This window comes from Misgurnus anguillicaudatus, chromosome 23 (assembly GCF_027580225.2).
Source record: "Misgurnus anguillicaudatus chromosome 23, ASM2758022v2, whole genome shotgun sequence".
Classification (NCBI taxonomy): Eukaryota; Metazoa; Chordata; class Actinopteri; order Cypriniformes; family Cobitidae; genus Misgurnus; species Misgurnus anguillicaudatus.
Window position 1 is genome coordinate 20,017,501 of NC_073359.2, and position 22,332 is coordinate 20,039,832.

A 22,332-nucleotide genomic window follows, 5' to 3' on the forward strand; every position below is an offset into this window, starting at 1 on the left:
TGCAAGTGCTGTCCGCCTGCCAACACTTGCCACCACAATGTGATGTGGGTTCAGATGGTGTGTTCATGATGTTTAAGCATGCTGTAATGTTGTTTCTTGCATCTTAGCATGCGGTTGGTAACATTTTCTTAGTGGTCCAAGCCAGAAAGGCCCAACCACAAATATCTGAACCTATAAGGGTGATTCTCACGAAAACTTGGTTTTAAAAATGTCAAGCATGAAAATGTAAAAATTGCTTAAATTTACTTTTTTTCCCACCAGACATTGAAAAACAAAGTCTGGAGTAAATGGGAACATTAATTTAAAAACTTTTACTTATCATGTAACACTTTTTGTAACATAATAAAAAAAATTAGTCCTAAAAAATCTCATTACCGCAACAGTCAGAAAACATCAACACTGACATATTTTCAAAATGACATGACAAACCTGAAAGAACATAATTTGGAGATTCTGCACATGCATTTAAAGTCAAAGTATTATGCTTCTATTAATTAAATTAACATTTAATAAGCATCTGTTGTGGTAATGATAATCAAAATGTCGTGTAAGCATTCTGACAAGACAATATTTCAAATTAACTGTAAAAAAATGATCTTACCTGGTAGCCATCTTGAAGTAACTGGTCCATGTGCTTGGTCACTCAAAATCAAACTTTATTAAAATTCTGTGTGTGCTTAAACTGTTCTCAAAAAGTGTTGCGGAGGATGAGAACATCAGGCATGGACACATCATTTTCCTAATTTTTCTTCATTATTATTATACATGAATATTCAGTAAATATTTTTTCTGTCATCTAAAGTAGTCTAGCAAAACATCCATTTATTTTTTTTCTTAATATTTTTGTGTTAATTTGATTAAATTACAACATAACGCATGTTCAAACACAGCCGGACACATTGCGGTAATGAGAATTTCAGCAGAAAATGAGATCAAATTTACAATTATAAATTCTTATGTTGAAATAACACATTGTGCAAGGCAGAACACAGTATTGTGTTAATTCTGATGCTTTTTAATGTTACTATATTACACATTTTAAAGCTAAAATCATTAGTGCCGTGGTGTTTCAATGGTTTCGTGAGAATCACCCATAAAGTCATGTTTTGCTTATATGTGACTCTGTCTGCAAAAAAACATTTAAAGTAATAATTTACTGTTTTAAAAGAACATTGTGTAAAAATATAACTTTAATATTGACTGAGTAAGGTCATGCCAAAGATTGAAATCAATAAATGAAATCCAACTTTGAGACTGCAGCTTGGATTTCACAGACAGGCTCACACCAGGGACTTGACGTTTTAACTTCAATCTGATTCGATTTTATCAAATGCTACACAGAAAGTACATCCGTTTCCAGGTTGAGCCATAAAATAACTTGAACTTTCCCAGCCACAAGATACGCACATGCATTCATAAGGCCAAAGGGGAAAACTCAGTGTATTAAACATTAACAGAATTTGGGTAATGATTGTCGGTGCAACCTAAGCGCCTTTCATTCCTCAATGTTCCTCGATCGCAACCTGTATTGAAAAACTGAAAGTCATGTATGTGTAATCTCAGACATCGTAATGCACAATGCTTGCAATGGTAAACAGTGATTTTTTTTTAGTAGACATCAACTTTACAATTTCACACCCTTGAACTTGACACCGAACAAAACGATCTGTGATGTTGTTGCTTAACATGTCAGTCAGTTTTGTGTCTCATAGGGGCGGGGTTATCAAATATAAATTGTACTGCAGTAATACATCACCAAAAAAATAATTGATTGTGCCTACAATGAAAAGCAATGTAATGAAAAGATTTTGAGAGATGGTAACCAGTCAAACTATTGATAAGTAAACTATTAATACTTCTATTAGAGACGATCTCGGCAAGTGATCTCTGTTTAATTGCTTAAGGCCAAATTTGTATCAAAGTGCCATTTGTGAAGGGAGTCATATGGGCGGAGCTTACATTGGCTCAGGTGGGGGTTTGTAGATGTTTTTTTGTACTAGCTGCTAGCTACCTGCTGGGAGTTGCCATGTTTCTTACGGGCTGTGTTGTTTTTATGCTGATGTGGTAGCTGGATGCACTTTAAAATATTGTTTTTGTCCGAACATGGAAGTGAGATTTAAAGGCACAGTAAGTACTTGATGCATCAATACCAAGTTATGTTGATTGTGACGCTGTCTGTAAAATCCAACAATGAGAATATGAGTATCAAAGTTCGCTTGCATGATCTTACTCAGTCAATATTAAAGATATCACAGTTATATTTTCAATCAATGTTCTTGTTTTCAAAGACTGTTATTGTTGAATGTCCCTGACATGACTTGAATGAGTTTACTAAACAGCTTCCTGTGTGTCACCTGAGCCGTGTAATGATAGTTTTACACGGATATGACGGTAAATACTGACGTGCACCTGTTGCATGGGGGTATGATGCTTTACTTGCTGTTTTTGGGCTTGGATTCGGATTGCATGCTGTGGGGTTGGTTGGTTAGTTAGTTGATGAACAATGCACGCATTTGTATAGTGTTGCTCCAGGGTGTAATGTTGATGAAGCACCTGACTGAACATTTAACCTTTGGGTTAGCAGTCGTGACCCTTTATTGTTGAGTAAATGTTTTATTTTTTATCCCCAAACTGTCTGGCACTTTTATCTTTTGGTGCCATTTCAAATGCATCCACAAGTGTAACATTTGTCCTTGATCGCTGTAGCTTTTTAATGTGGTAACTCAGTAGCTTTGTTTGTGCATGTGAGGCTTTAGAGATAATGTATTTCGTGTAATGATAAACTACAGTGTATGTAGTATGTGTACAGCGTGTCAGTACAGGTGTAAAAACGCTGGACTGTTATTGGCAGAAGCATTACATGGAAAAACTTCCCCTAGTAGTAAAGGTTATTTGAGTTATTTGCATGAGCCAGTAAGTTGAATGCGGACAGCTTCCTTAGTTTTAAGGATTTTCATCTAATGCATTATATTTGAAGTATTATTGGCGTCCCACATTTGCAATTTTGAGATTCATTTATTTAAGAAAATTTTAATGTCACTAGTTTTACTGAGCAACACCAATAGCTACAATACCAAGGTGTCAATATATGTGATGGTTAAGGCCTTTTGATTGATTTAAAGGTGCATTGTGTAACTTTTATAAGGATTTCTTTTAGAAATGCAATATAATATACATAACTATATTATTAGTGGTGTGTAAAGACCTTGCACAATGAACTGTATTGTTTATATTACATTAGAATGAGCCGCTGTGGGTCCCCTTACATGGAAGTCGGCTTCATGTTTCTACAGTAGCCCTAAACGGACAAACAGTTCTCTGTGGAGCGTATTTTGCCACTATGTTGTCTCAGAAGATGACGTGTTTGTCCTGTGCAGGCTACCGTAGCTTCACTATGCGTTCGAAAGGAAGGGGTGAGCTGTGGACTGAGCCGTTGGTTGCAATTCACAATCTCACCACTAGATGCCACTACAAATCTACACAGGCTTTGATATTTTCAGCACTACATATTGTTTTGTTGTCATTTTTAACATTTAAGGTTCATTATTGTAACCTGATAATCATATTTCTGATCACTTATAAACAATTCTACACAAGATACACAATTTGAGGTCTTTATGTCTATGACACAATCGCTCTGGGGTGTGTGTTAGCGGTTGAAGTTCACTATTCAGGGTCATGGGTTTGTTTAGATCAGCAAGTTGAGCAACAGTAATGATGTCTGCTTCAGTAATAATAATAATAACAAAAGGCTGCATACCAAATGTGGCACCGGACCACAAAACCAGTCATAAGTCACATGGGTAATTTGAAGAGTTTGGTTCCAAAACGCAATAAATCCATTTAGACTTTTTTTTGTAAAAATGTGTTTTCTATACCAAGAAAGTGACAAGATGAAAACCACTATTTCTGTTACAAACTTTCACATAGCCTCTTTAGGTTATAAAAACATAAATTCAAATCCATAATTTCAAAGATTTATTATAAAAACTGATTATTTTTTCTGCAAAATGCAATAAATCCATTATTTCAAAATGCTATATATATATAAATGTGCATTCATCTTTGCCATGTTATATTCACTTAGTTGACTAGTGGTATACACTGATAAAAAATAAACATTAATGCCATTAATTAAAACACTTACTTTGTCATATTAAGAACACTGTCATTGCTGCTGTCATTCTTGGGACGTCGTTGCTGAACTTTTGACAGCGATCAGCTGTAAAAGGTTTTGGTCCTGCTGAATTTTTGTTGACTTTGAGTAAAATAATGGAAAGTTTTTCATAAGATGGGTGGTCAATGTGTTAGCAAGACAGAAGCTTAATGCTGTCGGGAAAACAAGCAACAGCTGGCATTTTTTCTTTGGCCGAGTGCCTTTCACGTAAATTATTTGATTTTGATGGCTTACGTTTCTTCCCCGCTACAGAAAACCACCACAGGTTTATCCTATCCAACAAAAATATTATTTTTTGTTTGTGTGTTGATCACAAAGTTAATGAGGAAAAGGATGCCGTGTGTATTTAAAGCGCCGCCATTATTGTTTACAATGCGTGGAATGGTGCGCCGTGATTGGTTAAGCAGATTTATTGCATTCTGCAGAAAAGGAGAACTGGCGTTTATTGCATTTTGGAATAAAGGGAGAAAAGATGAGAGAATTACACGGTGGATATCTGATTTTGCATAAAATTAAGAATTTACTTTTTAATACTGACCTGATACAATACTGATTTTGGTGGTAACTCTTTTTTAAATGCAGTTTATCACGTTTTGGAACCAAATTCTTCATTTTAAGCAATAGCCAAAAATACATAGTATGGGTCAAAATTATAGATTTTTCTTTTATGCCAAAAATCATTAAGATATTAAGTAAAGATTATGGTCCATGAAGATATTTTGTAAATTATCTAATGTAAATATATTAAAATATATATTATGTATTGCTAAGGACTTCCTTTGGATAACTTTAAAGGCGATTTTCTCAATATTTAGTTTTTGGACCTCAAGTAGTTGTATCTCAACCAAATATATTGTCCTATCCTACCAAACCATACATCAATGAAACACTTATTTATTCAGTGTGTATACACATCGCAAAATTGACCCTTATGACTGGGTTTTGTGGTCCAGCGTCACAAATGATAACAGATGCATGATGGTTGTTTCCAAGCTGCTCTGCTTACCAAGCAAGCACTTTTGCATTTAAAAGACATCTAATAGCCATCCAAACACAGACCCACAGACATCTAGGCCAAAACAAGGCTAAAATTGGGGTGTAAGTGAAAATTAAATAGATGTCTATTAATAAATAAATAAATGAAATATAATCACTGTTGACTTTGCATACATGATGTTATCTCGCAAGTTTTTTTGCCAAAAACAACATTCAACCAATTTTCAATTTATGAAGTGGGATACTCATATTGAAAATAAAACTGCATTAGTTATGCATAAACAGTAATGTTTGTTTATATATATTTTTTTTAAATATTAAAAAATTATAAATTAGGAGAATGAAGTTTATTAAGTGGGATACTCATATTGGGTCTATATATATTTATTTATTTAATATGTATTTATTTATTTTGTTTTTGAAAATAAAACTGCATTAGTTATGCATAAACAGAGTAATGTTTGTTTATATATTTCTTTAAATATTAAAAAATTATAAATTAGGAGAATCAAGTTTATTAAGTGGGATACTCATATTGGGTCTATATTTTTTAATTTATTATTTATTTATTTATTTTGTTTTTGAAAATAAAACTGCATTAGTTATGCATAAACAGAGTAATGTTTGTTTATATATTTCTTTAAATATTAAAAAATTATAAATTAGGAGAATCAAGTTTATTAAGTGGGATACTCATATTGGGTCTATATTTTTTAATTTATTATTTATTTATTTATTGTGTTTTTGAAAATAAAACTGCATTAGTTATGCATAAACAGAGTAATGATTGCTTATATATTTTTTTTAAATATTAAAAAATTATAAATTAGGAGAATGAAGTTTATTAAGTGGGATACTCATATTGGGTCTATATTTATTTATTATTTATTTATTTTATTTTATTTTTGAAAATAAAACCGCATTAGTTATGCATAAACAGAGTAATGTTTGCTTATATATTTTTTTAAATATTAAAAAATTATAAATTAGGAGAATCGAGTTTATTAAGTGGGATACTCATTTTGGGTCTATAGTTAATCTAGACGTGAATGATGGCTATTACTCGCTGGGAAGACTTTTCACTGAGGTTTCAACTTTGTACACAACACTTAAATCAAATTAAGCACACAAACTCTACCTGTTGGCTGACCTTTGTGTGCAGACGGCAGCTTATAAAAACATGGGACTCATTCCAGGAATTCCCGGACCAATAGATACCACACTCACTCACTATGTCATGATGACTCCAGGTCTTTGTTGGGAAAACTGTTTAACACAGTCTTGGTTTTAAACAGTGAATCTATTTTATATAAATATACAGTGTTCAGTTTCGAAATCAAATGACATGCCGATGATTTTGTCCATGTCTACTGAGAGTTGTCTGTTCTGTTGTGGGGCTGTTTATCAGTTTTGGTGAGCCGTTGTCCAGGAAGTATCAGGTATCGCTGTTGTCACACGCCGGCTCCGCCTCCATGTACCTGTATGACAGGAATTTGGTGGGCGGGGGCTTGACTCATTCCTGTTCGTGTTTAGCAAATCGACAAACAACAGCCGACTGCATGTACAAAAGACGTGAGGCCTAGAAATACTCTCACTTTTAAAATATAGTAGTTTTCATATTGTAGTTAATAAGGTAAAGTTTCGGCTAGTGGTGTGATCTTGATGTTTCGCAATTGTATGTAAACACTTTTTTCTTTTCCTTTCAGAAAACAGACATGGAGGAAATGACGATATGGGAGCAGCACACCGTCACATTAACAAAAGTAAGTTGTGAATCAAGGGTCTAATTTGTCCTAGCCACACCCTTATCTACTTCGGTACAGGTGTGTTGGTACACCAGGTGTAGGGTTTCCAGAGGGATTGAAAGTTGGTGAGCAATTGTAAACCATGTTTGTCGTAAGCATTTTCTTTGCACCTGTCAGTAGGACACACCCTGAGTTTTTGACTGTCAGGTTTAGGGTCATGTGGTGCATTCAAGAATGTTTGCTCTCACTTTTTTATTTATATTAGGTTAGTCTTTTATATTAGGTTAGCCTTGTTTGTTTGTTTCTTTATGTAAATTTTTCCCCTTCATTCTCAGGATTCCAAAGTTGGCTTTGGTTTTGCCGTCTCAGGTGGGCTAGACAAACCCAATCCAGCAAATGGTGACACAGCAATCGTGGTTTCCGATGTGCTTCCCAGTGGACCGGCGATGGGACGGCTTCAGTGAGTATCCGCGCCACTTCCTACCAACCCCAGTCTGACCTGTCATGTTTACATTCAAGACCAACGGGTTTGGTAGATTGCATTTTTGTGATAGAGACTCAACTTCTAACATCATTTATTGTTCACAGAACACGAGATCAGATAGTTATGGTGAATGGAGTTTCGATGGAGAAAGTCAGTTCGCTCTACACTATCCAGAATTTGAGGAGCTGTGGCAAAGTGGCAAACATCGTAAGCATTACATCCCATTTGTGACCCTAGACCACAAAACCAGTCGTAAGGGTCAATTTTTGGAAATTGAGATTTATGGATCATCCGAAAGCTAAATAAAAAATTGTTAGGATGGGACAATATTTGGCTGAGATGCAATGATTTGAAAACCTGAAATCTGAGGAGAATCTTACGTCGGTGGCCGGCGTGTATTTTTAATTGTTTTCAATGGAAGCGCTGCGCTATTTCTTTCGTCCTATTTTTTTAAAGTGCATCCACGCGCTGGGTTAGAAAGATGCAGGGGTTTTTAAAATTTCCCCAGTGACCTTTAATTTGGCCCATCATGCCACGTGAGATAAAGAAGAAGGATTTTGTCATTGACGCAATTGTTCATATTTCTAATTAAACATTTTCTAAAATGTAAAAAATTTTTTATTTGTACATTTTAAAAATGTAAATGTAAATTGAATGCAAGGAATTAAAGTGAATAAATTTTTTTAATGTACATGCGTACTTGAATACGGAGCCCCTAAGGGACATGGAGAAAAAATGTAATCAAGTTTAGTTTTTTACTATTGCGTTTAGTTTTGCGTGCGCACAGGACACTATCGCGCGCATGTGAAAATATCGCGCGGGCACGTGAAACTATTGTGTGCGCACTTGAAAGCAAAAGTTTTGTGCGCACCCGGTAGTTTCACGTGCGCACGCAAAACGAAACTTTAAAAAAAATTCTGCACTTGAAGGTTTCGCGTGAGCACATGAAAGTTTCACGTGAGCACATGAAACTAAAATTTATATTTTTTTACTCCAATGTCACCTTAGGTGCTCGATACTTGAAGGTGTATAGCAAGCGTCACAAAACTCATCAAACTTGTGTAGTATAGGCTAATAATCGAGGCAGTGGCACACAGACAAAAGAAAATTTAAAAATGATTGGCAAAATGATTTATTTTTTTACAACAATTACCTTTAAAAATAAAACTGCACTAGCTATGCATAATGTTTGGTTATTTATTTTTTTAAATATTAGAAAATTAAAACTATTATTTTAATATAACACAGCAACATTTACTTTCGGTCGTTTTTTTTTTTTTTTTGCTCTTGGTAGGAAAAGTTTAGGCCCCCCTGATATTAATATTGAAAAAAAAATTTGTTCGCAATTAAAGTTTTGATATATCTACGGTAGAAAATGTACAAAATATCTTCATGGAACATGATCTTTACTTAATATTCTATTGATTTCGGTATAAAATAAAAATCGATAATTTTGACCAATGCAATATATTTTTCGTTTTTTTTTTTTTTTTTTTACAAATATACCCGTGTGACTTACGACTGGATTTGATAAAAGTTTAAATGCAAATTGTTCATTAAATAACTTACATAAATTTGATATGCAATCACTCTTAAAAGAATTAGAAATTAAAGACTGATATGGGAAAAAATATAATTCTAGGTTAATTTTAGCCCAAGTGTTCTGTTCATCCATATTTAACCCAAATGTGGTTTGAAAAACCCAACATTTTTTATAATGAAGACATAAGAACTTTTTTAATGTATTTGTCAGGTTTAAATAAAACATTTTACCTTAATTTTTTGTTTGTTTGTTCGCAGACTGTGAAGAGACCCCGCACGATTCAGATTCCCGTGAGCACCAGACCGTCTCGCTCTGCCTCACAATCCAACCTACTAGATGACGACAGACCCCAACGAAAGGATCAACGAGGCACAGAAAACAGTCGCAACCGACGAACGCGAAGCGTGACACCTGACCGCAATGGTCACGACCTCCCCATCATGTCCGGTTTCAAGAGGCTGCCCAATCAGGACGTCCAAGATAGACCCATAAGAGCGACCCTGGTCAAGAAAAAACCCACCGATGGTTAGAACCATCACTATTTTTATAGCTCAGTAGGCACATGTATGACCCTGTCTGCGAAATCCAGACTAAAGTCTCATAATCTAATAGTGAGATGATGTTTCTCTTTGCAGAGTATGGTATGAAATTGGGAAGCCAGATTTTCATCAAGCACATGACACCCACCGGTTTGGCTTCTAAAGAGGGCACCCTTCAAGAAGGAGATCTTGTCCTGAAAGTATGTAAAAATCATCAGCAGTACTTAGCAGTAAAGTTTTTTTTTTTGCACAGACACCTCATGTAAATCTTTTACTGCCTTTTTTTAGATTAACGGTATGACGACTGAGAATCTATCCTTGCTGGAGACCAAACATCTAGTGGAGAAGTCCCGAGGTAAGCTGACCATGCTGGTGTTAAGGGATGATCGAAAATTCCTGGTCAGCATTCCTGAAGTGGAAGACAGCCCACAGCATAGCGCAGACGAGAGGCGGGAAGATAGCAGTTCGGAGTTGGAAGGTAAGGGGAATTTTTACAGTACACCCGATGGAGTGCTCATAATATAGGATTATATTTCACTTTTTAACGTGATCTCAATTTTCAGACATTTCAGACCTCGATACAGAAACTCCAGCAAACCGAGCATCTCGCCCAAAGGATCGACGTTCTCGCAAGTAAGTAAACTTTCTTTGTGAGCTGTTTGCTTTATTAAAATGATTGTCGTAATCGAATGCAACTTACTCGTCTACAGAAACCGGGCCGATCCTGCTCTGGTCCCCAAGCCGCGTGATTCTCCTCCTTTGCGCTCCACGCTCACGCGACCCCCAGCCCAATTGGCGGCCCCTCGCCGAGGTGAGTCTTCCTCCTTAATTCATAAAGTACAAGAGAAATTAACGTCTGGTTTTATAATATAAAACAGAGATATTTCCTTCTCATGACTCTTACTGTGTTTTGATTTTACAGTTCTTTCCGAGTCTGAATCGGACCGAAGCAACTCGCCTCCACCATCAAGATACGACACTCTTGATAACAGAGACAGATATAAGTAAGTGCGTTAATGTGAATACATTTCATTTTAGTTTTTGCTTTTGTATAAACATGCTGTTTAATGACGTGTGATTGACCGTTTCAGGGTTCTCTCAGGGATCTCCGCACTGCCAAACCCTCGAGCTTCCCCCGTCACCCAGACCTGGAACACCTCCACTGCCTCACGTCCTCGCAAAGGTCTGCCTCTACACACATAAACTGGGTACATTATCAGAAAAAAATGTCAAAATATGTACCCCAGCTGTAGCCCTTTTCAAAAAGTACAGCTTTGTACCTAATGGTACATGTTAGGACCTTTTTAAAGGGAACTTCCCCAGTTATAACTGGGAACCATATTTTAACAATTTTTTCTAACATTGTATGATGATTCAGATATATGTGATTTAATACTAATGGCTTAATGCTTGTTTTTATGTGTCACCAGCTGTTTCTGAGTCAGATTCAGATCGAAGCGCATCCCCGGTACCCAGACGCCAGAGTCCCAAGCCTGACAATCACTCCAAATACAAGTATGAGCACTAGATGCTGAAACCAAAGTGAAATTGTTACACACCACATTTACATTAACGCATTATATCCAAAGTGACTTGCAGTGCATTCAAGTGCATCACTAAGTATTTTCCTGGGATCGAACCCATAAGCTTTTTGCACTGCTAATGCAATTATCTACCAATTGAGCTCCCACACCATGCATTCAGCTTAGCCCTAAACTTTAAATGGACACTCCACTTGTTTTGAAAATATGCTTATTTTCCAGGTCCCCTAGAGTTAAACATTTGATTTTTACAGTTTTGGAATTCATTCAGCTGATCTCCGGGTCTGGCGGTACCACTTTTAGCGTAGCTTAGCATAATCCATTGAATCTGATTAGACCATTAGCATCGCGTAAAAAAAAAAAGTTTCGATATTTTTCCTATTTAAAATTTGACTCTTCTGTAGTTACATTGTGTCATAAGACTGACTGAAAATTTAAAGTTGCGATTTTTAGGCCGTTATGGCTAGGAACTATACTCTTATTCTGGCGTAATTATCAAGGACTTTGCTGTCGTACCATGGCTGCAGCAGGCGTAGTGATATTACGCAGCGCCTGAAGTAGTCCCCTTGGTAACTTTTAATAGCAGAGGACTATTCTCAGGCACTGCGTAATATCATTGCACCTCCTGCAGTCATGTTACGACAGCAAAGTCCTTGATTATTACGCCAGAATGAGAGTATAGTTTCTAGCCACATCTGCCTAGAAAATCACAACTTTAAATTTTCCATCGGTCTTAGTACACTATGTAACTACAGAAGAGTCAAGTTTTAAATATCGAAACTATTTGTTTATTTTTAGCGCGATGCTAATGGTCTAATCAGATTCAATGGATTATGCTAAGCTATGCTAAAAGTGGTAGCGCCAGACCCGGAAATCAGCTGAATGGATTCCAAAACTGTAAAAATCAAATGTTTAACTCTAGAGGAGCTGAAAAATCAGCATATTTTCAAATAAAGTGGAGTGTTTCTTGAAAGGCTTGAAGAATCCTAAAAATTCTCCCCTTCCTCTTATCTTTTCCCAGGGTGCTTCCTGATCTTCCTCCTCCTGCTTTTAAGTCTTCCGTGGCTAGCATGTCTCAGGAATTCCCCCGCCGCATGGCCTCGCCTTACAGGCCACCACCCAGAGGTGATTTTAATACTTTTCCCCCACAATGCACTTTGTCGTCTTTCTATGTGCTATTTTAAAAATCATATCTGTTCCATACAGATTCTGAGTCTGAATCAGATGATAGTACCGGACCTTCACATCAACAGGCAATTCCGGTCGGCCAGGAGTCCCGGAATAGATACAGGTACACGTGAGGGAGGCTTCAGTGCTGCTTTTAGTGCAACTCGCATCAAGAGCTTTTGGAATAGGGCTAAACATCTGCCTGCAAAAAAAACTGTTCTTTGCTGTTACTTTCTTTGTTACAAAGTTTACTTTTCAATTGTTTATTTGTATTCATATACGTTTATGTATTTTAATGTCATTGTGATGACCATCTGTGACCTTTTGAAATAAAAGATATCGAATCTACCGGAGCACTCTTCTCTAATGTGTTGATTTATCTTTTTGGAAAAAGTCAAAGCTGGCCAAGCTTTTTTTCTCCCAAAAATGAAAATTATGTCATCATTTATTCACTCTCATGTTGTTACAAACCAGTATGAATTTCTTTGTTCTGCTGAACACAAAAGAAGATATTTTTTTAAGTAATGTTTATATCCAAATCATTTTGGGAAACATTGACTTCCATAGTAGTATATTTTTCTACTATGGAAGTCAATAGTGCTACCGTTTACTGCTTCATTAAAAAAATAGTTTGCATCAAAACAAAGATATTTATACAGGTTTGTAACAACATTTTTGGGAGAACTACCCCTTTAATGTATGAAATCATGAATTTAATGTATTCCTCTGAAAATCTTAATATAAGTATATAATTAAACTGATGGCATAATACGAAAATCTGCATATATGATCCACTATACATCACATAACATAATATATGGTAATACTTATTATAATAAATACTATAATATTTATTATAAGTATAATTTAATTTGACTATCTTTTAGTTAAGGATTAATTGTCTATAAATAATCAATAATTAATTTGTATTTATTTGGGACCTAAATTTAACATCATGCCATCAGTTATGTAAAACACTACCCCATCATATAAGTCAGAAAGAGAGCTCTTATCAACTCTCTCATTGAATTTATATTAGTTTTCCGTACTACTTGCTGGCTTTGCGACTTCACTTTAATCTCTCTGTATTTCAGGGTGCTCCCTGAGGTCGCGCCAGTTCCCAAAGTGGAAACCCCAAAATGGGCGAAACCCTCAACACCTGTACAGAGAGGTAAGAAAGAAACTTAATTTACATTGCTATTAGCTAGTCCAGTGGTTTTCAAACTGGGGGCCGCGAGATGGTGCCGGGGGGGCACAGGTTTATGATATTTTATAAAATACATTCATTTATCATGAATTCTGTGTGATTAAACCTAAAAAATAATAAGCCAACTAACCAACAGCACTACTAGGTATAATTTTATATGTTTTGTTTAATTCAAATATTACATTTGTCATACATTTTCTTTCGGGGGGCCGCAAAAAAATGCACTGTACACAAGGGGGGGCCACACGCTGAAAAAGTTTGGGAACCACTGAGCTAGTCATTTAGGAGCGGCTTCCCGGACAGGGCTTAATCCTAATCCCAAATTTAAATGCATGTTTGAGCTGCCTTAATCTCTTAAAGGGGACATGTCATAAAAATTAGACTTTTTCCATGTTTTAGTGCTATAATTGGGTCCCCAGTGCTTCTATCATCCTAAACAATGTGTTAAAGATCAACCAAGTAACTTCAACCAGTTTTGGTAAACCATTTTCTGCAAGCATGTGAAAAAAGGTCATTGAAATTTGGCTCCCCTTGTGATGTCAGAAGGGGATAATACCTTCCCTTAATCTGCGCTATCCAACCACGGCACTGCAATTTAGTGCAGAGATCAGCTCATTTGCATTTAAAGGACACACCCAAAAACGGCACACCTACAAAGTGTCAATTTTAACATTAAAAATTATGGTCTATATGATATTTTGAGCTAGAACTTCACATACGCACTCTGGGGACACCAAAGATTTATTTTTCATCTTAAAAAAAAGTATTGTGAAATGTTCCCTTTAACCATAAGTGCCATTGTTTTATCTCAAGATGCACACCAGTATTGATTTTTTTGTAAAAACTACTTAAATGTCCTAATATAAATGAAGCCTAGGTCCGGGAAACTGACCTTTTTGATGTTTGAGTCCTTTTGGCCATCAAAGAAAAAATACAATGGTTTTACCGTGGTACCCGTCTGAATATCATGGTATTACTAAGGTACTTTTCGTAAGCATAAATTTAAGGACTTTTTTATTTGTACAATGAATTAGCTCCATCGGAGTCAGATGTGAGTGACGATCCTCCTCCGAGAGCACAGACAACAACCAGTAGAAACTCTAGAATTAAACAAGGGTAAGTGATACTTTTTTTTTTTTAAATAAATGTCACATTAATTTCGATCTTTGACATGACCTTACTCAGCCAATTTTAAAGATATTAAGCTTATATTTTTACCGAATGTTCTTTATATTATATAGGATGATTTTGTGCACAAAAAAAAACTAGCTGTGTTTTCACAGGCAGTGTCACAAAAATCTAAAACACAAGTTATATTAGTACAATTAAAGCAAATAATTGTTTTGTCTTAGGGCTGAAATTCCAGTTCCGATCATCAACGTCCGAAAAGAAGCACCGGTCAGAGCGGCACCTGTCAGACCTCCACCTGAAGGTATGAATACAGCAGTCTATACATGTCGATGGAGAATAGTGCCCAAACATTTGCCTAAAAGGTTGACACTAGTCGGCAGTATATGGGCACCTTTTTCCAACATATTGGCCGTTTGGAAAGGATGCATCCTCCGGAGGCTGCATACATCATCAAGCCTGGTTTATTACATGCACAAGTCATAAGCATATTACAATAATTAACAATTAACTAAGCATAATAGTCAACTTTAATTAGTAATAAAGACGTATGCAGCCTACAAATGCGACCTTCGAAGGATGCAGCCTTCCGTTTGAGAAACGACTGAATCTAGTGAAGTATGTCCCTTTATTTTTCTCTTTGGTCAAATTCTTCATTTGTTTTGTTATCCAGATTCTTCTGAATCAGAAAGAGCTCCCTCACCTCCCATGAGATCAGAGAGTCCTGGCCACAACAGCGATCAAAGGTACGAAAAACCTCACATGATCTGTATGTACAAATTCAGAGTCAGGACTCCCATTCACGGGTACGAATATTGCGCATTTCGCTGCGTACCAAAGTTCAAGTCTGTTGAACGTGGAGATATATGACCAGTAGAAAATCAAGTGTGACCTTTTTCTCTACCCGAAAAGCAAAAATGGGAAAATCAAAAGAACGAATTGCACCGCACCCATATTCGCAGTAGCGACGAAAAATAGTCAAAGTAGTGTGACCGCCCCTTTACCCTTAATCCAAACACATGCATTGTTCTTCGTACCCATTGATATTTACTTTCACGATTACATCATCAGCTGTCAAAATGTTGTGTGAATGTGACTACACCAATGTAAAGCGATTTAACAACAGTCTATTGGCTCTTTCTTTCAGTTTTCCTCGTGCGAATGGCACCCTCCGCTCGGATGTATTCGTACCCAACCACACCAATTTGAACTGTGAGTATCAAAGCCCATAATACACTCATTTGAGCCTTAAACCCAAGCTTATGACTGAAATGTGTTTTTTTTTCTCAGCCAAACCTGTAGAGGAGCCGCTTTATTCACTTCCGCCAGACGCGTTGCCTACACCAATCCAGGGGTGAGATTATTGATACTTGGCGTATTTAATTTATAAACGCATTGGAAAGTCGCTTTAAACATTTGCATTTCTCAATCCCAGGTATAGCTCGGACCAGAACCACATCAGTTTCGTAAAAGAAGGCAATGTTGGTTTAAGGTTGGTGGGGGGAAATGATGTCGGCATCTTTGTCGGAGGCGTCCAGCCCAACAGTCCAGCTCAGAAGCAGGGCATGACAGAAGGCGATCAGATACTGGAGGTAAGACCAAATGGTCAAGTTCACATCCAACATAAAACTTTTAAGGTGTGTGCTGTTCTCCAAAGCTCTTTTGTGTTATTTGTACTAGGTAAATGGAGTAGACTTTACACACTTCACGAGGGAGGAAGCAGCTATGTATCTCATGAACGTCCGTGCTGGAGAACGTATTGATATTCGGACACAGAATAAAATGGACAGTGAGTGCACCTCGATTTTCTCGTATAAGTACAGGACCATTGCGAGCGTAATGTTGTTTTGTAACAGTTACAGATAATGGATTTTATATTAATAAATAATGAATCCAAATTAACTTTCCGTTTTAGTCTACAAGAAGATTTTGAAGTCCAGTTTGGGTGACTCCTTCTACATCCGTACACACTTTGACCACGTGGCGGAAAGCAATGTCGGCCTCAGCTTCACCAGGGGTGAGGTGTTCAGAGTTCTGGACACAATGCATCGTGGGAAGCTGGGAACCTGGCTAGCTGTGCGCATGGGCAATGATCTGACCGAGTTGGACAAAGGAACCATTCCTAACCAAACCAGGTGTGTTAACGTAGTATCCAAGTTGCAAGGGGGCAGACTTGAAAGGGGGTTTAGTACAGTTTTTCCCATAAGGCAAATTTCAAATATAATTTTAAAGGAAACATTTCACAAGACTTTTTTAAGAAGTCAAATAAATATTTGGTGTCCCCAGAGTATGTACGTGAAGTTTTAGCTCAAAATATCATATAGATAATTTATTATAACATAATAAAATAGCCACTTTGTAGGTTTGAGCAAAAATGTGCCAGTTTTGGATGTGTCCTTTAAAATGTAAATGAGCTGATCTCTGCACTAAATGGCAGTGCTGTGGGTGGATAGTGCAGATTAAGGGGCAGTATTATCCCCTTCTGACATCACAAGGGGAGCCAAATTTCAATTAGCTATTTTTTCACATGCTTGCAGATATTGGTTTACCAAAACTAAGTTACTGGGTTGATCTTTTTCAATTTTTTTAGGTTGATAGAAGCACTGGGGACCCAATTATAGCACTTAAACATGAAAAAAATCAGATTTTTATGATATGTCCCATTTAAATATATTTAAAAAATATATTTCAGTACATTTTTTGTATGTGTTTACAAAATGTATTTTTCACCAATATATTTGTAGGCCATTTTTGTATATTTTGAAATATATTTATGTTCAAATTGCATTAAAAGAAAAACTTTGTATGTTACAAACCTGTAAACATAACAGGTTTAAAAATATTAAAATTAAATATATTTTCAACTTCAAAAATATACTTTATACATTTTATACAAACTTTTATATTTTGGTCAGGAAAATATTTTGCCATATTGGTTGTACAATTAGAAATGTATTTGTTGCTAAAATATATGTTAATATATGAAGGTTAAAACTAAATATATTTTTAAATTTAAAACTAGATTTAATTAAGCTTTATTTTTTTATTTAAAACATAATTTTGGCTAAAGAAATTTATTTTTTTGCCATATGGGTTGTAAAATTTTTTGAAATTTTTAGTATTAGTATTTGTTGCCCCTAAAATATGTTAATATATGAAGGTTAAAACTAAATATATTTTTTACACTAGATTTAATTAAGCTTTACTTTTTTATTTGAAAAATAATTTTGGCTGAAGAAATGTATTTGTTTGCCATATGGGTTGTAAAATTAGAAATTTTTAGTATTAGTATTTGTTGCCCCTAAAATATATGTTAATATATGAAGGTTAAAACTAAATATTTTTAAATTTAAAACTATATTTAATTAAGCTTTACTTTTTTATTTAAAACATAATTTTGGCTGAAGAAATGTATTTTTTTGCCATATGGGTTGTAAAATTAGAAATTTTAGTATTAGTATTTGTTGCCCCTAAAATATATGTTAATATATGAAGGTTATTTAAAATATATTTTTTGAATTTAAGCTTAATTAACTAGATTTAATTAAGCTTTACTTTTTTATTTAAAACATAATTTTGGCGAAGAAATTTATTTTTTTGCCATATGGTTGTTCTGACTAAAGCTGCTGCTTTATTTCAGGGCTGAAACTTTGGCCAGTATGGAGCAAGCACAACGAATTAGTGCAGCGGAGCGACAGGCCTCCGGTCCCCGAGCTGAATTCTGGAAGCTACGGGGTCTGAGAGGAGCCAAGAAGAACAACAGAAGATCCCGCGATGACCTTCTTCAGTTGACGATTCAGGGGAAATTTCCGGCATATGAGAAGGTCCAGCTAAGAGAGGGTTAGTGGATTTTTTTAATGAGTAATAAAAGAAAGCAATATCCGTCATTTTCCCCATCTAGACACGATGTAATCTGTTGCTCACTGTTAGCTAAAATAAACTTAAATTTGGTTAAGTGTCGTTTTTGCCAAAATAACTTGTGAGATGTGTGTTGCTGGGAATTGCTTAACATTTGTAACACTCATGCATGTTTGATTTGCAGCCAATTTCAAGCGTCCCATTGTAATTTTGGGTCCTCTGAATGACATTGCAAATGAGAAGCTGGCCAGAGAAATGCCTGATGAATTCGAGATTGCAGGTAATTTAAGGAAACTTTTATTTGTTAGTGATGTTTGCTAAGTCACATTTTTAATGTCTATTTATTGTTTTAGAAATGGTACCCAGGGCTGGAAGTGAAAGTTCATCCAGCGTCATCAAACTGGACACAGTGAGGCATATAGCAGAGCAGGTGAACATTTTCTCTTATGAATTTAACTTCATATCACCTTATATGTTTTTTTCCAACTAAATAACTTTTCAATTCCAGGACAAACACCCCCTACTGGACATTACACCAACTGCTGTAGAACGATTAAATTATATCCAGTATCATCCCATGGTGCTCTTCTTGGACCCTCATAGTCGTAAGGACGTGAAGGCCATGAGGCAGAAATACATGCCAGATTCCAACAAGAGCTCTCGTCGCCTCTTTGCTCAGGCCTTAAAGCTGAGGAAACACTACAGCCATCTATTTTCTGGTAGACATTTTGTCTTTGGTGAAACTTGTAGGTCTTTTTTATGTCTTATGTGTGCTCTAAGTCAATCTTTGGTTCTTTCTTCACAGCACGCATTGATCTTCAGCCAAACTATAACATGTGGTATGACGTTTTGAAAGACAAGATTCGCCAGCAGCAGGCTAAACCTGTCTGGGTTTCAGAAATGACGGTAAGAACAAGTTAGGCCACGTAAGAGTTATCATAACTGCGAGTTTCCGATTAATAGCGATGATGTAAACTAAAAAGAAATAAATGGTGTCCTGGCCCATGGCCCAACTTCCTGTTTTAGTTGGAAAGGCATCAGCACAGGAATGAAAATGTGTCATAGAAATGAGTCAGTTTTGGGTCAAATGTCATGATGGCAAGACATAAATGCAATATTTATATGTATAGAACTTCTACGTTATTAGATTTGGTTAACACAGTCTATGTTTGTCCAGTTGGAGGGAGGTGGCGATGAAGAGCTTGTCGCGCTCAGCAACGCGCACAACTCGGACTACCTCAGCGGTGCCAGTGACTATGAGGACACAGATGGTGAGGCCTTCACAGATGACGCCTACACCGATAACGAAGAGCTGGAGGAGCCCACGGGAGGCACTCTGGTACGGCGTGGTACCGCATTGGCCCGTTCCTCAGAGCCCGCCAATGAGCAGAGCCCCAGCCCTGAACCCCGCTACGTCTCCGAACCGTACCTGGAGGAAGAACCAGAGTACACCATGCCTCCCTCTGACATACCTCCCATCCTACATGTTCCAGAGCCCAGATCGCCACGCATTGCCATCAGTAGCCCACAAGAACAGGATGATGTCCCATCACAGCAGAGCTTTACGGATTCAGACTTCAGTGCCGGTGACATGGCCGCGCTGCCAGCCCCCTCCGATCTACCGCCGAACTACAGGGCACCAGAACCTCCCTCAGATACACCTCCTTTGGCGGCCATCGAGGAGAAACTAAAACAGGTACAATATGATACTCAGGACATTTGATTGATACAACATTATTAAAAGAAAGAGTCTCTACATGGCAAAGCTCCAAAATCACACACATCCATCATTTAAGTAATTCAAATGACTTGTAGTTTGTTACTATATCTTTTCCAATTGAAACGTTATATTTTGAGAGAAACTTGTTCATATTTCGAGCTTATTAAATGAACGATAGGTCGCATATCCATGGAAACATACAGATTGTATGTTTAAATATTGCAGGATGTTGATAATGCTGAATCTCATTGGTTCGTTGAATCATAGGCCAAACCCTTCCCCTACTCCGAACATGATATCTGGGTATTTGACAATTGACAGAAGTAGCATCATTGTCCTAACTGTTAAAATCATCTTAATGTCAGTTTTTAATGTGTACGCGAGGGTCCTTGTACAGTGCGTGGGTGCAATTTTCGTCATCAGAAGAGTGCGCGCACCCCCGAATTTTTAAAACCCCACGTTCATTGTTCGTGTATGTAGCGCATGCGCATACAGAAGAATGTAGTATGGCCCTGTCCCAAGTGGTGCACTTCATGTGGATTTTCGGTCTCGTGGCCTTAAATTGCGCGTGGTCGCTTAGTCTACGAGTCCGTAGGGTGTCCCATCTGTCATTTTAACGCTCCGAAGTGTGCTCATCAGCGCCCCCTTTGCACCCTTGATGCGGTCTTTGGCGAAGCCCGCACTGTAGCAGGCTTTGCGCACTTTACCAACCCAGAAGTCTTTGCAAAAGAGCAATCAGACCAATCAAACGACGGAAGGGGGAGGAGTTCACATTGATGGGCAACTTCTCTTCCTATTTTCGGCGTGACGCTCGAGTCTGTCCCAAAATACGACTCTTGGACTTGCGTCAAGGGTCCCTAAGGTCTGCACTACATGATGTCATCAAAGTGTGAACTCTGAGGAAGTCCACAAGTCCAGAGTGTGCCATTTGGGACAGGGCCTATGAAGCCCAGGAGATGCATTGCATTTTGTCGCAATGCATATGCGTCGAACATCTGTACACGTATATGAGTCAAATAAACGATACGTTGCAAGGCTGTGCGTTCAACCGTGCGCGTATGCTTACATGCACGAAAAAAAACTGGGTTTTGTGCTGTTTGTGTGTATTAAGGTAGATGTATTCGAAATATGTGATTAGTTAATCATTGGATATATTTTATTGTTTCAGACTCGAATGGCAGAACCTGAAAGGAAGCAGTCACCAGTATTTATAGTGTAAGCATTTTTACACTATGCATCAACATAAATTTTAGGATGTTAAAGCACTCCGTATATTGAGTAGTTATCATTTTTAACACTTTTATACATGCATCTATCTTCTAGGTTGGCCCATCGCGAAGCTATGCAAATGCGAAGGACGCACATCAGAGGAAGTGACAGCGATAGTGACCATAATGACGACAATGACAGAAATGATGATGATTATGGCGATGATGAAGGGGATGACATGGATGAATGGGGCCCCGCCACAGAGCTTTAATATATGCACAGGCCATGCTAACTTCACAAACACATGGACCTCTCATCTGGGACTTGTAAATTTTCACAACTAAACTGGACAAAAAAAACATACTTTTAATGTGTTGTCTTTTTATAAAGTGACCTTGTGGACTTTTTGATGACTGTAATCCTGGGTCAGTTTGGAAAATGTAGCAAATTGCGTCCTCTGTCAGGTTTTGGTGCTTTATGGATGTGCTGAGATTTTGTGCTTAATATTGTTTCATAAACAAAAGTTGTAATAAATTAAAGTCTGTTTTACCTTCTTCAATAGCGCTTTAACTATGTATGTATTATTTTAATTTTGTATTTTGGAATAAATGAAAGAAAACAATTGATGTTTGGAGCTGCAACCACGGAGCATTTTTTTAAACTACTTACGGTATTCTTCACAATTTTCAGTTCAAACTGGTACTCCATTCAAGCTTTTGTTGATAATAACAGCCTTAGATTTGCTCTCTATGTCGTTTTTGTTGTAAACGTTTTTAAGGAAATTCAAAATCAACGAAGGAAATAAACGTGTTCGACTTTGTGCGGTGCCTCAAGAACTGCTGCAAGAACTGACAGGCGGATGACGTCAAAGTACCGCGAGAGCGATTCGAGAAATCATACGGAGAAGACTGCTTTTAAATCGCTCTCGCGGAACTTTGACGTCATCCACCTGTCAGTTCTTGCCGCGCCGCATGAAGTCAAGCCTTTCACTGACTGACGCAACTGACAGTGATGGCGT

At 37.0% G+C, this 22,332-nt stretch overlaps 2 protein-coding genes across 4 annotated transcripts in view; one reads left to right on the forward strand and one right to left on the reverse strand.

Moving 5' to 3' along the window:
- Positions 1–4,156, reverse strand: part of tm6sf2b (transmembrane 6 superfamily member 2b) — a 102,679-nt gene extending 98,523 nt beyond the window's left edge. The window contains exon 1 of the mRNA XM_073862260.1: positions 4,148–4,156. Coding sequence (XP_073718361.1) covers positions 4,148–4,155 — 8 coding nt within the window. The 5' untranslated portion in view covers position 4,156. The remainder of the gene's footprint in view (positions 1–4,147) is intronic.
- tjp3 (tight junction protein 3) overlaps positions 1–21,936 on the forward strand; it is a 26,924-nt gene extending 4,988 nt beyond the window's left edge. Inside the window, exons 1-31 of one of the 3 annotated variants that reach the window (XM_055217890.2) lie at positions 1,993–2,127; positions 6,880–6,936; positions 7,254–7,378; positions 7,507–7,609; positions 9,203–9,470; positions 9,581–9,684; positions 9,773–9,962; positions 10,048–10,117; positions 10,195–10,295; positions 10,407–10,488; positions 10,576–10,667; positions 10,915–10,999; positions 12,047–12,150; positions 12,232–12,316; positions 13,287–13,363; positions 14,434–14,515; positions 14,752–14,831; positions 15,201–15,273; positions 15,675–15,739; positions 15,818–15,881; positions 15,963–16,119; positions 16,208–16,316; positions 16,443–16,662; positions 18,168–18,367; positions 18,570–18,665; positions 18,739–18,815; positions 18,894–19,104; positions 19,191–19,291; positions 19,563–20,081; positions 21,274–21,320; positions 21,429–21,936. In XM_055217890.2, the coding sequence (XP_055073865.2) occupies positions 2,104–2,127; positions 6,880–6,936; positions 7,254–7,378; positions 7,507–7,609; positions 9,203–9,470; positions 9,581–9,684; positions 9,773–9,962; positions 10,048–10,117; positions 10,195–10,295; positions 10,407–10,488; positions 10,576–10,667; positions 10,915–10,999; positions 12,047–12,150; positions 12,232–12,316; positions 13,287–13,363; positions 14,434–14,515; positions 14,752–14,831; positions 15,201–15,273; positions 15,675–15,739; positions 15,818–15,881; positions 15,963–16,119; positions 16,208–16,316; positions 16,443–16,662; positions 18,168–18,367; positions 18,570–18,665; positions 18,739–18,815; positions 18,894–19,104; positions 19,191–19,291; positions 19,563–20,081; positions 21,274–21,320; positions 21,429–21,585 (3,825 nt within the window). In that variant the 5' untranslated portion in view covers positions 1,993–2,103 and the 3' untranslated portion in view covers positions 21,586–21,936. Of the gene's footprint in view, positions 1–1,992; positions 2,128–6,647; positions 6,746–6,879; positions 6,937–7,253; positions 7,379–7,506; positions 7,610–9,202; positions 9,471–9,580; positions 9,685–9,772; positions 9,963–10,047; positions 10,118–10,194; positions 10,296–10,406; positions 10,489–10,575; positions 10,668–10,914; positions 11,000–12,046; positions 12,151–12,231; positions 12,317–13,286; positions 13,364–14,433; positions 14,516–14,751; positions 14,832–15,200; positions 15,274–15,674; positions 15,740–15,817; positions 15,882–15,962; positions 16,120–16,207; positions 16,317–16,442; positions 16,663–18,167; positions 18,368–18,569; positions 18,666–18,738; positions 18,816–18,893; positions 19,105–19,190; positions 19,292–19,562; positions 20,082–21,273; positions 21,321–21,428 lie in introns of those variants that run through there. The other 2 variants (XM_073862259.1, XM_073862258.1) reach the window with 2 other exon arrangements.
- Positions 21,937–22,332: the final 396 nt, after the last annotated feature.